The 15,089-nt window shown below is 42.0% G+C and overlaps 1 protein-coding gene across 3 annotated transcripts in view; it reads left to right on the forward strand.

Moving 5' to 3' along the window:
* rims2a (regulating synaptic membrane exocytosis 2a) overlaps positions 1-15,089 on the forward strand; it is a 114,254-nt gene that overhangs the window by 3,084 nt on the left and 96,081 nt on the right. The window contains exons 2-3 of one of the 3 annotated variants that reach the window (XM_026372473.1): positions 13,761-13,793; positions 14,644-14,736. The exons of the other annotated variants lie outside the window; for them this stretch is intronic. Coding sequence (XP_026228258.1) covers positions 13,761-13,793; positions 14,644-14,736 — 126 coding nt within the window. The remainder of the gene's footprint in view (positions 1-13,760; positions 13,794-14,643; positions 14,737-15,089) is intronic. 3 annotated transcript variants of the gene reach the window in all.

Below are 15,089 nucleotides of genomic sequence, written 5' to 3' on the forward strand. Positions count from 1 at the left end.
TTTCCTGCTTCTGCTTGCTGACTAGGATGGGGTACCTTTAGGGTGTCACAATAATAAACACTATGTTGCCAGTTTATTAGGTAGACTAGTAAACAGTAAGCTCTCTCTCTCTTCATGAAGGTGATAATGTCTAGAGACATGCTTAACCTATGACCTTTAGAGGATAATTATATAAATAGACAGATTTTGTATTTGGTATTTTTTACTATAAGTGCCACATAACTAAAATCCCAGTAAATATCCCAGGTCTTCGTGTTGCCTCTGACGGTGTTCAACTCATGGATCGGGGGGACTGTGTCATTCGCTCGGGGACCTCCTTTGGCAGTGCTAATTATACTGGCTGCCTTGTAGGAGGGACTCCCGCTGAGATACAGCTGTTTGAGGACTCTGAGGTGTCTGCTGCTCTGCCATTTATTTGGGCTCCCCTCATTTTAGTTGCAAAAGATGCAAGATGCCCTGTGTTCCTGTCAGTTTCTCTATCAGGCAATATAATTTCAGGGGCTTTTGAAAGTTTTATCTCAGCGTTGAACATTTTGTCTAAAAACGCACATCTGAGATAATTTTTGTACCAGAGGTGCATATATTGAAAGAAACATGTATCTGAAATTCAGTTATTCACTTGTAGTCATCAAAATCAAAGCAGTAGAGGAAAATATTGATATTTTGTTCATAATATAAGAAATTCCTTTTACATTTTCTTTATACTTTGGAAAACACCTTTCAGAGCTATGGAAGACGTGGTACATCTGTTTTACATGTTAAGAAATACTTTGCTCGATGAGTGAGCTGATATTCACGTGGAAAGTTGGAGGAGTGCCCCTTTACTGTGAGCCCTGTTTTCAATATCCTGTTGTTTCTGTGTACACTGTTACATGAACTAAATCACTACTCACAGCGCTGCACCTGCATTATTGTTGCACTAATTACACTGCACTATGCACCAGGAGGTAATAGATAATAATCTGGGCATGTCATAATAAACGTATGAAATGTGGAGCTGATAATATAAAATCAACTGGTTTTCAAATCAGCCCCCCCCCCACCCACCCATCATCAGACATTCACATTTGCACACCTTGTCTCTCCATCCTGGTCATTTATCTGATTGTGCTAGAGAGCTCAGTGTACCAGCTGGGGTCAGAACTACAGAGAGGCCATTTGTCCCTGGAGGCTATAGGATCCCTGCCCCTCTGAGAGAGTCACAGTGATGGAGTGCTCCAGAGTGCCACACACACGAGCAATACAGATACTCTGAGATTCCTGCCTCAGTGTCATACTTTTAAACTACACTTCACTTTTAGCAAGCACTGAACAGAGAACAGTAATTGTCTGGTTATGTGGACATGATACGTAACCAAAAGGTGAGAAAAACATACTGAATACTATGTTCTTTAATGTCTGCGTATCTTATTGTTATTTTCTTCTTTTAGTGTAAATAACTAAACTTTGCAAAACAAGCTGAAGCAATTCTGTAAGCTATGTTGATGCCAATAAAGGAAATGTGTACAAAAAAAAGCTAGAGAGAGAGGCCTATGGCTGTGAAATGAGTAAATGCATACTCTGAATCTATATATATATATATATATATATATATATATATATATATATATATATATATATATATATATATACATATATAGCAAACTCTCTCTCTCTTCCTTTATCTTGTTCCCTTAGTTCACTCACCCATGCTCACTTGCCTTCCCATGCAAAGAGCAGATTCTGTCTTGAGCTTGCCACAGTCTCCCATCCCCCATCACTTTCCCCAAGGGAGAGAGGGAGAGAGAAAGTGAAAGGGTGGATGGCTGATTCTTGACTCTGTAAAGCAGAACACACGCCACATGAATACATCATCATGCTAATCAAAGTAACAAAGTGTGTTTTTTGGTTGTGGAAGGTCGCCATACTGTTAAGTAGTTTGACTCAGCAGGGCAGGAAATCTGGTTGGAACACAAGTGGGGTCATGTGAAATAAGATATTACGTATAAGTTCCTCATAAACTGGGGTGTGCTGGTGTGGGAGAGAAGTTGGATTAGTATTGAAGTCTCTTGGTTTGCTCCCATCCTTCCTCATGCCAACCATTAGCCTATTGTACCTCTCACATTGCCTCCAGCCCCGTACTTGCATGTGCTACCTTTCAGCATGTTTTTATCCTATATATCCTCCCAGTTGTGTTTGAATGTAGGCTACATACACCATTGTACTGTATGTTTTCTTAAAAGAATAAGGCTGGTGTTCTTCCATATTTTTCTTTGTGTCGCCACATCTCATGAAGCCCAACAAGGTGTTAGTCTGCATCTTAGTACTTTGACTCCGTCTTAACCTCTCTATGGCATTTAGCTCCAAGGCTTTGGAAATACAGCTCATTTTTTAAAGCAGCATTATTCAATTCTTTGGCATCTTGTAGACTGAACAAGTTACACTACACACACACATACTTGATGCGTTATGGTCTTATAATAGGTTGAAATATTGCCCATTCACAAATGCAGCAGACATGGCCATCATTAGCATTCAGCTGGAGTTTCAGTTGCTGAATGTTTGCTGAATGAGTGTAATATTGTCTCTACTTTGTTTTGGTCTTCACCACCTCCTGAGAAACATACTCTGGTGTCTTCAGCTGCCAAAAGCTCCACTGAGCTACCAGACAGTTGCTAAAAACAGTTGGTTACCAGTTGTAAACAAAGTTAATGTGAATTATGAAACTTAACCAAAGTGGGTTGAGCCATAAAAGCTTGTTAGTAGAATCAGTTAATTGTTGGTTTAGGTTTTTTCATAAGATGTGATTATTACGAAATCTACAGACCCCTCACTTGTCTTATATTCGTTTGAGTCACTTAAAAAGCAGAGAGTGGACAAGACACGAAAGCAGAGGGCATGTGAGAATAAGCTGGTAAGGGACAGAGATGGAGAAGAAAGGGCAAGGTGAGAAGCAAGGCTAGCATAGGAGAGAGGAGAGGAAATGAGAAAGGGATGAGGGCGCGAGAGGAGAAGAGAGGACAGGAAAGGAGAAGAGAACATCAGAGAGAAAATGAGAGGAGAGACATTGACGTCTGAGATGCTATCAGCTCTTGTTGCTGATATGACAGCCTCAGTCCTCACTGACAGAGCCTCCCATCTCCCATAGCCTGCTGTTGTATTTAGTGGCACAGCACGTCCTAGGCCTCTATTGTCTCTCAGGGCTTTGTTCTAAGTAACATCTGCATTTGTCAGCATAGGTTTTATTCTCTTCTGGGCTCTTATAACTCAAGCAAAGTTTGATTTTACTGGCTGTGAAATTTGAAATGCCCTTGGTGAAATATAAAAGTAGGAAAGTGGCACTAGTACAATTCAATTCAATTCAATTCAATTTTATTTGTATAGCGCCAATTTACAACAGAAGTTATCTCAAGGCACTTTACAGTGTAAGGTTTAAGACCTTACAGAAAATATTTATACAAAAAATTATAGAGAAAACCCAACAATCCCATTTGAGGAAGCTTTAGGCAACAGTGGAGAGGAAAAACTCCCTTTAGAGGAAGAAACCTCCAGCAGAACCAGGCTCATAGTGGGCGGCCATCTGCCTTGACCGGGTGGGGTGAGTGGAAAGAGAAGAGAGAAAAGAACAGCAGGCAATAAAGACAACAACAAGCATCAAGAACATTGGGCAGATGAACTGGATTCTGGAGATGTACAGCTCCAGGCCGAGGATACCTGCAGAAAAGTACAGAGAGAGGGAGACAGAGAGGAGGAAACACAACTAAAAGAGAGAGAAGACACAAAGTCCCCCAGCAGAATAACCTATATCAGCATAACTAAGAGATGGTTCAGAGTCACCTGATCCATCTCTAACTATAAGCTTTATAAAAAAGGAAAGTTTTAAGTCTAGTCTTAAAGTAGATGTAATACAAGGAATGGTGTATTGTAATGTATAATATACATGAAATGCAGCGCAAGAGGATTCTTTTTCTCTGTATGTGACAAATAATTGGTAAACAAAACCTCAACAAACTGTATTAGAGAAAAATCATTAGCCGATACCTTGTATAACATTTTCATTTACATTTAGTCATTTTGCGTTGAGCTTCAATCTACATTTACACACACAATAGGCTACATGGGGTTCAGGTCCTACAGAGGTCAGTAGGAGCCTCGAACCACTGACCCTGCAGTTTGTGGACGACTGCTTTACTCTCTGAACCACAGAATGGTAAGGTTGCCATTTCAGCTGATGTTAAAAAGTACTTTAGTGCAACATTAGCAACTAGTGTTCTTGGACTGAGTTGAAATAGAACCTAACTAGTGAAAGTGAAAGATCATAGCACATTCAACATGAACACAGATAGTAGAAACGTGACAGCGGAAGGGACCACTTTTATCGCCCATCCCCCCATTCCTATCCACCATGAACAGACTCAGTGTAAAGGAAGATATACAGCATGTGACCCTGGTCGTTCCCGAGGAACATATGTGCCTACTATTGAATGACTGGCTACACTGATGCTCAGTGTATCTCTCAGAACAGTTGAAAGCAGTTGCAGCAAATTCAGCACAACACATTAATGGCCTCCACACTACACGCACTAATTGATTCAGCAAAATAGAAAACATGTGCTACTCATTCTGTAAAGGGAAAGCTGTAGGACAGGTGCTGTGTCAGTGTAGATAATTACAGCTAGCGAAGTGTGATGCCTTTTTCCTCCCCTGTGACATTCCCCTAGGGTTTGTTTTATGACTGTTGTGCCCTAAAAGGTCAGAGAAAAGACATCCCTCCACTCTGTAAAGCCTATGTTTCAAGTCATGTCCTCCAGAGGGCTCGTATTATCCAGGTTGTGTCAATCAGTTTAGTTTGAAGTTTAGCCCTATGTGTTATGTGAGGGTCTGTGTATCCTTTCATAGTGTCATACAGTGTGTGTGCAATAGGGTGAGTGGCACAGAATAAAACCAGAGAGAGAGAGAGAGAGAGAGACAGAGAAGTACTTGGACACAGGAAGTGACAGACAGTTGCTGCTGAATGGTCGGTTATCAAAGATGGGATGCGGCGCAGAGTCATCTCAAGCTGATTGCAACCAAAGAGTGAGAGCCCTCATGCTGTTAGCTGGACTATTAATAGTGGAGACACTCAACTTTCTGCACTTGCCGGCAAGCAGCCAGGCTTCTAAACAGGCAGCAAGGCCTGCGATCATTCAGGCTTCCAGGAAAGCGAGGCAGCAAAGCAATGAACCTTATGGGACGAGCTCCAACCAACAATCAGACTGAGCCTATCAAGAAATTCTCAGTAGAAAGTCCAATGTCATTCATACATTTGAAAATATTTACCTGCGTCGGTAAAGAAAAAATGGAATCAGTTTGTCAAAAACACACTGTTTGTCACAGCACTGTTTACTACGCTTATTTGCTCTCTTGCCAGAAATTACAAGCTGACACTTGTGACTCTTGTGTTTGTGTAATACGTATGAATCTAAAGCCATCAGGTGATTAACTTAGAATAACATAAAGACAGGAAGCAGTGCCCTGTCTAAAGTAAAAAAAGTGTTTCCAAAGTGTTCCCAAATGATAAAACTCTTAGTCAAGTTGAAGGAGAAACATCTTTCCTGAGATCTAAACTCAAACTGTGTTATCTTCATTACACATATACATACATGAGGTTTTGACCCTGTGGTGAAGAGTGCATATCCTGCGATATTGGCCTTTTGTGTGGCAACTGAATGAAAAGATGAAATTAAAGCGAACAATAAAATGGCTTATTAGTAGACGCTTTGTGTGTGTGTGTGTGTGTGTGTGTGTGTGTGTGTTCACTGTTGTATTTACCAGCAGTAGTTTACACAGTGTGTGATCTGCTCATTCAAGACTCAGCTGGTCAGAGCAGGTGCAAGCTGGTGCCACACATCAAAACACATGCATTCTGCCGAAACGCTCCTTCTAACACGCCTTTGTGTGGGCTAAATTCTAACGCTCTACAAACAAGTGCAGCCGCCCTGTGTTTTTCTGCCACGCACACACACACACACACACGCACGCACACACGTACACTCAATGAAACACACTTACACATTAGCTCCATAGAGGCCTCCAACCAGACAGTGGAATTTATTATGTAATGATTAGTGCAGTGACTGTGTTGGGAAACTTTACATTTTCTTATGCAATCTGCTAATATCCTGGGGATTTTTAAAGGATACACGCTGAAATCGTACAATGCTTTTTTTGATTTACTGATGTTTTTTTTACTGTTCATTTCCTGTTTAATAATATTGAAAAAACAATAACCTTTATTGCCATCCTCTCACTTGGTTACTAGCAGGGATCACGGCTAGTACTGTTGTAGTATTGCAGTGATTTACTAGTACACTAGATGCTGCAGTAGGTGGAACAGAAGCAGTCAGCTGACATAAATAGTGGAGGATAAAGAGCAGCCGTTGTCATGACGTCACTAAAGCAGCCGTGGACCTTATATAAGCCAGCTGAACACCACACCCAGGCACTACACTGAAACGTACACTAGGACATACTGTACAGCATGTAGACCAGCGCTCACACTGCCTCGGGCTGGTGGTGTGAGAGCTTTAAAAGCATTTATTCCAGAGATTCAGTGCCTTAATGTGCACATGTGCATTTCGTGGTTGCTTGTTTTGTGTTTGGAGTGTTCTGTGGTAGCTATCAGGAAAATAACAGTGAGGAGGCCTGATTTCTATCCCTGTCATCTGACACCGGTAAGAGGGGAGACAGCGAGAGACAATGTTGTGATCTTTGGGATCGTGCTCCTCAACCAAAGTCTGATGGAGGATCTCCTGCTAATCCATTAATATCACTCATCCCACTGAGATATTGCCGCTATCGCCATGGCGATGCTGAGATGGCCTGGATGTGTAGTAGTGGAATAAGGAGGGAGAGAGGGCGTTTGTAGAAGGGGTCTGCTACACAGATACATAGAAATCATTTGTAAAACATGATCATAAGCATTGAAAGTAGCATCTCATGGCAGGCACTGTAGGTTTCTGAAATCACCAGGCGTCGAGCCATGAGGAGGAGGGGAGGTTGTCTGTGTTTGGTGTAGACGGTGAACTGAAGTTGGTCGCATTATTCTTGAGTGGGTGGCTGCTTGTCTGGTTGGCTTTAAATCTGTGCGGAGAGGCGGCTAATGCAAGGGAATCCTTTGATTTGGGATTTTACAGCAGCCAAAGTCAAGGAGATCTTTCCGCCATCAGCCAGATGTTAAGAGCCATCAAGTTCAAGTTAATTTCAGCTGTACAATACTGTGGCCACATCTGTTTATCTGGCTGAGCGTGCCAAAGCTTTATGCCGCAAAGCCCTCGCTGTGTGTAGCCCATGCTTTATACGATAACTTCATGAGGTGATGGTTACCTCGATTGTACAAATCTACAGCAACGTTTTTGCAAAGTGAGGGGTGTAACCTGTGCACAGCGAGGTGATATCAGATAGCCCTGTGCTTGTCTGCCTGTGTACACTTTATGCCGTTTAGTTAAGCGAGCTAATAGTGACGTGGTGTAGTGATGAATTGAGACAGGAGGGAGTAGAGCAAGTCAGGCCAACAATAGGCAGGGTATCTATTACCTCTCTATTGTTAGCCATGGCCGGGCTATTATTATAGCCCTGAGTGAGACACAGACAGCTGACTGCAGTTTCAGTACAACCCACCTACCTCTCCCAGCCGGGAAGAACATCATCAAGGTATTTTATCTGTTTGAGGATGGCACTGGTGACAGTGGAGTTGAGGGTGACGTTTCGATAAGGACAGGGAACGAAATCATGATCATTACTACTATAATTTAAGTTAAGATTTCTAACTGATCCTCATATAGTGACATGTTGGCCCTTCACTGGGTCAAAGCAAGGGGAACGGCTGACCATGCTGACTATGAGACTGGAAATAATGTGACAATTGTGGGACTGGAGAGAATTGGTTCTTGAGAGGTGGCACGATGGCTCAACTGGTATAGTACAGGGTTAGAGGAGGACATGGAGGTGCATTCAGCAGGCACTGTCTGCGTGTTGAAGCTAGATATCGGGCTGATGCAGAGGGAGGTGACCTAGCTGTGGTAGGGTTAGGGCTGAGTTTCTGGAGTATTCCCAGTGGAGCTGTTGAGCTGTGTATGGGAGGAGTTGTGACGTTAGCATGGGACAATGTCAGCTGCCAAGAAAGTGCTGATCACAGCCAGAATAAAATGTATCTGTGTCAGGGTGAAAAAAAGTGGGCTGACAGGAGAAACCAAGCATTCACATACAAAGGAAAGGACATGTTCGCACACACGCCGTCCCACAGGCAAACAAACACATATGTGCAAGCAGACAAACACGGTGTATCACCACACTCTGACTAAATGTTTCTCATACAGTTCTTCTGTGCGATGAACTAGCTGTTCTGAAATCAATATTGTACATATGTTTGCTGTAAGTCTTTGCATGAAAATACACTTGTGAATGTGTGGGCTGCTGGGTGATTAGCTGACTCTTTGCCACTTGGAAATCTCTCAGGAAGGGAGATATGGAGCAGCTCAATTGAATCCTGGCAGGTAATCTAAAGAAACAGATGGATTTTAGTTATATTTGGCAGCAGATTAGCCACTTCCCCGTTGCTCAGAGAAATCTACTGTTGCCAACTCCTGTTTGACAATCTGAATATTAGTCCTTGGTCAGGAGGTCTGGCTTGTGTGCTGTTAGATTGCCTATTCTGATGAGTGTGTCCCGTGGATTCAATCCTATCTGTGTTTTCTAAGGCCCAGCTGTAGTAGCTGGCCAAGCCCTCCACACCGATTGCGCTCGCCCTCTCGCTGTCTCCCCTGCCCTGCCTGTTGTGCCATGCCAGCGCCCAATGCCAGAGGAAGTTATCAGCACTCTATCCCCTGCCCCCTAATCTTCTGTGAGGTGGAGAGAAAGAGTTAAGTAGCACTTCGCCTGGCGTTTATTGGTAGAATGAACAGGTGTCACAAGACCTAATCGTCTGCCTTCAAACAAGCTGCTATTTTTAGTGCGTATTCTCTTTGTCTTGGAGATTTGCAGGTAGTGTACAGTAGAGGCGGTATAATGAGAGAGTTCTGTGTTCTATATTCTGCAGGCACAATGCTGATGTGTTCCTGCTGTACACTGAGTATGTTGGTGTTTCTTACATGTCTTCATTAATGTCTTTACAAAGAGGCACAGTATGATTATTATATTTTGCATATGTCACTTTAGTTTTCTCTGGTTTGGTTTGATTATATTCTACAGTAGGATACAAAAACACACTCATAAATTATTCTTAGATATTACAAATTGTACATTATACATAAACATGTTTTCTTATATTGTAATTGAGAAGGTCATGTTAAATCTTAACTCAATAAATAAGAGGGACTCCCGGCAATTAGATTTCAGGAAAGAAGGTACCGAATAGGACCAGGATGCTAACTGACATCACAGATGATAAGGTGGTTATGGGAAGGAGACAGGTGCAATAACAGGTTGGAAAAATTAAAAGAATGCATCCACTGAGTGACTGGCTCAAGGGCCGGAGGCAGAAAGATCATTGGTCAGATAGTGACCAGTGTGTTTGACAGGGTGAGAAATCAAAAATGATGGAGAGAAATAGAGCATGAGTACTGTATAACCTACATTAAACCACAGAGGAACAAGGCAGCCTGTGAAGGAAGGGAACTTTATTGAACTATTGCCAAAGCTTCATCTGTATCACACTGTTACAGTCAAGACAAGAACAGAATTCAGTGGTGCCATAGCCTTCACTGAGAGTTTTCCCTGTAGGTATCTTGCCTCTGAGTGATTTCAGACTGACTATAACCTCATCTCCTGGCAGCACTGACTGGCTGGGATGGTGTTAATGATGTATGTAGTTTGTATACCACTGAGCCAGATTACTCTCTTATGATCCAATTATCACTCGGCCTGTAGTGGACTCAGAGGGCCCACAGGGTCACTGCTTGGCTATCAGATCCTAACATGTTTTTTTCACACCAGTGTTGATACAGCAGAGATGAAACAGAATCTCAATATGCGTTTAAAAAAACGTCAAGCAATGTGGAAGGCCAGCATCCTACTCTAATAAGATTTGAGGAGGCATTTGTTTGTTGGAGTGTGTGCACTGAGCGGTCAGAGTGGGAAGCAGGATCTAGAAAATACAGTTACATTTACAGTTACTTTGCTAATTACTGTACGTTCAAAGAGAATAGTTCTTTGCAGCAGTTCAATCAGGATAAGGGACAGGCAGACCTGCTAGAATGACAGCTGGGCCGGCCTGCTACACTTTGGGTAGGAGTGGGTGGTGATGGGGAGGTGTAATTGGAAAGAAATGAAAACCTTGGTTGCCACGTGGAAACTGAGTACGTCCTAACACAGCAAACTGTCTGTGGGTTCGGTTAGTTCTAAAAACAAAGCAAAGTCCACTGTTATTATTCAATGTATGCTCACCAAACTCATGGAAATGTGCTGTCATGTCATTGTCACCATTTGGTTAGTTGCTAATACTGAACAGGGTGCTGGAACCTAAATATCTTTCCCAGTAATCATTTCAAAAGATAAGGCTTGCTCTTTTGTTGTTCAAAAACTATCCACTTGAGGCAACAATTAACTAATTAATTTACTTATTAATTACTGTTATAATTGTTTAATATTAATAAACAGTTTGTCTATTAATATTATTTTTTGTACTGAAACCAGATGCCTGTGCTGCTTCGATCAAGACTAACATGAACGGAAACTGCTGTAGTTCTGGGCCATTAAACCTATAACCAAGAACTTAAAAAAAAGTTAGTGTGAAAGAGTGATTGCACAGAGGGAGGAGTGTTTAAATGATCTTAGAACTTTAACTTCCTTCACTTTGTTTCACGAATCTTACTGAAATGCTCAGGATGTAATTGTAATGCTGCCTGTACAGAAGGAGCTGCACCCCACCCCTCGCTCCCACATAAGTTCAGCCAAATCTGCTCTAATGTAGAAGTTGCTGACTTGTTTCCAATTTAAAAGATAACTATACAGTTTGGCATCACAGCATGTACATGTTGGCTTGCCCTTTCTTGGAGGACAAAGTCCATCGCATCATGTCACCTCTTGAAGAGGCACTGCATGACTTTTAGGTTTTTGCTGCCATCTTTGGTGCCAAGCAGTGTAACTGACATGTTTTAAGTATGCAGATAATTTCAGCTACCTTTGTGTTGCACACAATAAAAAGTGGATCTGGCCTAGCAGCTGGCAAATGACATTTGTAGACATTTGGGCTCTAGCAGGACTTTGGATGACTGACATATCCATCAGTTACAATTACCTGCTGAGTCAGTTTGAAAATACATCATAAATGAGAATGAGAAATGAAATGATAATGGCATAAAAATCCCAGAAACCTAGGCCTCAGAAGTTTATGTAGCACATATGTCCACTAGAGAGCAGTGTAGCATTAGCCATAGTCCGACGTGGCTGCCTCACCATACAAAGTCAGTGGGGCAGAGCATGTGGAAACCTAAATACAGACCAAACAGACCAAAAATAGCAGCAGCATGTGGCTTATTCAGAATCAAATCTGGCACTGACACATACAAAAATAGAGAATCATATATTGAGACCTGGAGATGCTCGGCATAAAACTATCTTTAACAGTGAAGGAATGAGTCTGAGCTTTTTGTATTTTGTGTGTAGTGAAGATTCACTGGCATAAACAGAGCACAGGTTAAAGAGATGGAAAACAGAGACTGTATCTGCCTTACAGGCCTCCTCAGCAGCCAGGATACTGAATACGTCACTTGTGACATTTTACACTCACTCATTTTACCGCCCCATGTCAAATAATACACTGTGCACTCACACACCCACTTACTCACATATGCACACGTATGAGAGCACTGTACACACATGGTTATTGGTGTGAATGCACAGGCGGATACTCACACACACATGCGCTCTGTCCGGCAGCATCCAGGCAGCAGGCAGCAGGCTTGATCAGATAAATATGAGGCTTGTAATGCGACCACAGAGACGGGGCTGATGGGATCAATAAAGAACGGCGCTGCAGGTCATCAGGAGAAGTGAGAGGATAAATATGGACTGGCTCATCGGAAAACAGAGCAGTGAGACTGATGGGTACACAGGACTATATCTTCTCTCGTGTGTTCTCTCACCCACCTGACACAGATCCGGCAGATCTCTTGCTCTGCTGTGCTCAACCTGTTGGGAGACTTTCTTGCCTTATTCTGATGCTCTGAATGAGGATGGTTTTGTTTGAGGATTGAATGACTTCTACTTAGTGTAGACTGGAATTTGTGTTTTTACATTGAATGGTCTTTATGTTCATTTTACATAATATTGTTAGGTACTTACTATGTGTCATTGTACAGGAGCGTTATATAACTCTAGTTAAAGTTGCTCGTCTTGGAAAATGATCATATCACCTGACCTGAGAGCAAGCAACAGTAACGTTGTGGAGTAAAATTACATGTGGTTTAATATGCTGGTTATAGCTTTTGAAGTGAAGAGTGGCTGCTTCTCTGTGTTTTATATTACTGTAATATTTTTATACCATTATAGCTGCAAAAAAAAACCCACATTATAAAAACATCATCTCCTCATTTTCATAACCACTGTAAAGAAACAATTGTACCACTAAGACAAAACTCAAATACTGGTTTTACTGAAAAACAAACAAACAACAACAACAACAAAAAAAACCCACAAAGAATGAGATGATTTAGAGAATGAAGTAACTCTTGCTGTGTCTTGGTCAGAATCACACAAAATCCAATTAACACATTCTATTTCACACGGCTATATAAAGCTGACTGTGTACAGTGTGTGTGTGAAGTTCTGACATGTGATTCGCACTTTAAGCAAAACTTACACTGTTTACCGACTGGCAGCTGAACTCTTAGATGGTTTGCAGTCATGTGGCGGTTACTGTGCGTGTGTGTGTTTGTGTGTTTGTGTGCTGTTTTGGTTATTCTTGGTACACCATTTTCAACTTGATGTTAAATTGTTCAGTATTACCAGAATTACATTCGGAATGTTTTCACCATAAAGTCTAGTCTAAGTCTAGTATAACATGATATTTCCATTTCCACTGCTGTACAGCACCCATCGAGCTTACTGTATCTGTTGTGGTAATTGCTGTGATATCAGTCATTATGTAATCTAATCAGGCATGTGCTGCTGACTCAGCTTTGTAGAAGTTTACACAGAATGAGCTACTAATTCCACCCTCACCTCGGTGTGCAATTCAAGGCAGCGCTTAAATGTCACTCAAGCTGGACTGATCTGCTTGCTGGTTACTCTGAACCTAGTTGTTTTTCTATACTTCTGGGAACTGATGGGTTTGTGGTGATGGGGCCCCCTGATCAATTATTGATGTCTCTTAGAAAAAAGAAAGAAAAAAAAATCCAAGAGCCAAATAAAGACTTGCATTGAGGAGGGGGCCTCACATGGGATCTACCTTTATGCTGTATAAGGCAAAGTCATCGTCCATGCTGGTTAACAGTTTGAAAGAGGGAGTTGATCACATGAAGCAGTCGCAAACAAAACTTACGTTGGTACAAATCAAACTTTGTCACGTTTAAAGTCACCATCAGTGTTCATTTCTTCACGTTGGTCGCCTCGTTAATGAATTATCATCTTCACCAACTCATCTCCATCTCTCACTTATATTGTAGTTTATATGTAGTATAATTTTTCATGCACATCTTATTAAGTAATATCAGTTGTGTCAGTATTTTGTGTCTTGTTTTCCTCATCTCTTTGTGTTCTGTATGCACTGAGCCGTGCACACTTTTTTTTTTTTTATGTTTTAGGATGAAAGAAGAACCAAAGCCTCAGCCGGCACAGTAAGTAAACTGCATTACCCAGAGTGGTCTAGGCTTTGACACTTCTTCCTGTCAGTCGGTGCTGTGTGCTTCATGTGGCTTTCTCCTCTTTGTCTGGGAGGAAAATGAAAAGAAATGTCACTAATGTCATGGAATGCTGCTGTAGTAGCATGACCACTGCCCAGAGGTATTTATTCCTATAAGCTCTAAATAAATAGCACTGAACAGAATGTGCTGGACACTAAACAGCTGACTTCCATGATATCAGTGACAATGGCGTTTTCTTTCTATCAGCTTTGTTATAGCCAGGCCCCCTGAACTCTTTCCCCTTGTCTCTGGTCTCTAACTGGCTCCCCATTCTCATGCAGTCTGCCATGTGCACTCTGATTGGCTTGTACAGCTTTGTATTTTAACCACAAACGTGGACTGGATGCACCTATGCTGCACCACTGTGCTGCAGCTGCATTATGACTGAATGCACCTGTAACCAGTCTGACAACTTGACCCCTACTGCACCGCCAAGCTGAAACAAATGACACTCCTGTTAGCCTGAGCATTTGATGCAGCTCTCATTTCCATTGGCTGTAGAGCTTTTCTGCTTCTTCTCTCCTACCCTCCACTGTAAGTCTGTATCAGCTTAATGTCGTCTCTCTTTCTGCATTTACGACACTGTGTTTGGTTGTCAATGTTTCACTAATGCTGCTCGCCCTTCTGGCCTTCTCCTCTCTCTGCGCTGGTTGTAGTGAATGTCCCTGCTATTATCCACCTTATAGAAACTGACCTGCTACCTCAAAATCCATTTCAGGACAGATTGTTTTCTCTCATGATGACTCATTGCAAATTTCCAGTCACACTTTGCTTATTTGAACAGGTGGTTTCCCTTTAGTGGGATCACTGAGCTGGTAAATAACGTTCTTCAGCCCCAGCAAAAGTCCCCAAATGACAAGGAGCCAGAGCCAGACCCGTAAGTAATAGTGCAGACTCCTTTTGATCTACTTCTTCTCAGCAGCCACACATATACAAGGGGTGAACCGACCAGCTGGATGCACAGTCTGACCAGAGTGTGTATTAGAATATTTCATACAGTTTCTCAGTATGCTTGTTAAAGCATAGCAGAAGATATAGTTTTTCTGGGAGATTGGTGTGCTACAATGGATTCTTCTTTTTCTTTTTGGCTGCTTGTTATAGCCCTGCCATGGATGTACACATCTATGATCCCTTTCCCCATGCCTTTTCCTGTCCCATTCTGCTTTTGGCCACATCACATTATTAGGATGCTTGTGTTGCGTAGCTATCCTTGATTAATGATTGTGGTGA

The sequence above is a fragment of the Anabas testudineus genome, chromosome 16, assembly GCF_900324465.2.
Source record: "Anabas testudineus chromosome 16, fAnaTes1.2, whole genome shotgun sequence".
Classification (NCBI taxonomy): domain Eukaryota; kingdom Metazoa; phylum Chordata; class Actinopteri; order Anabantiformes; family Anabantidae; genus Anabas; species Anabas testudineus.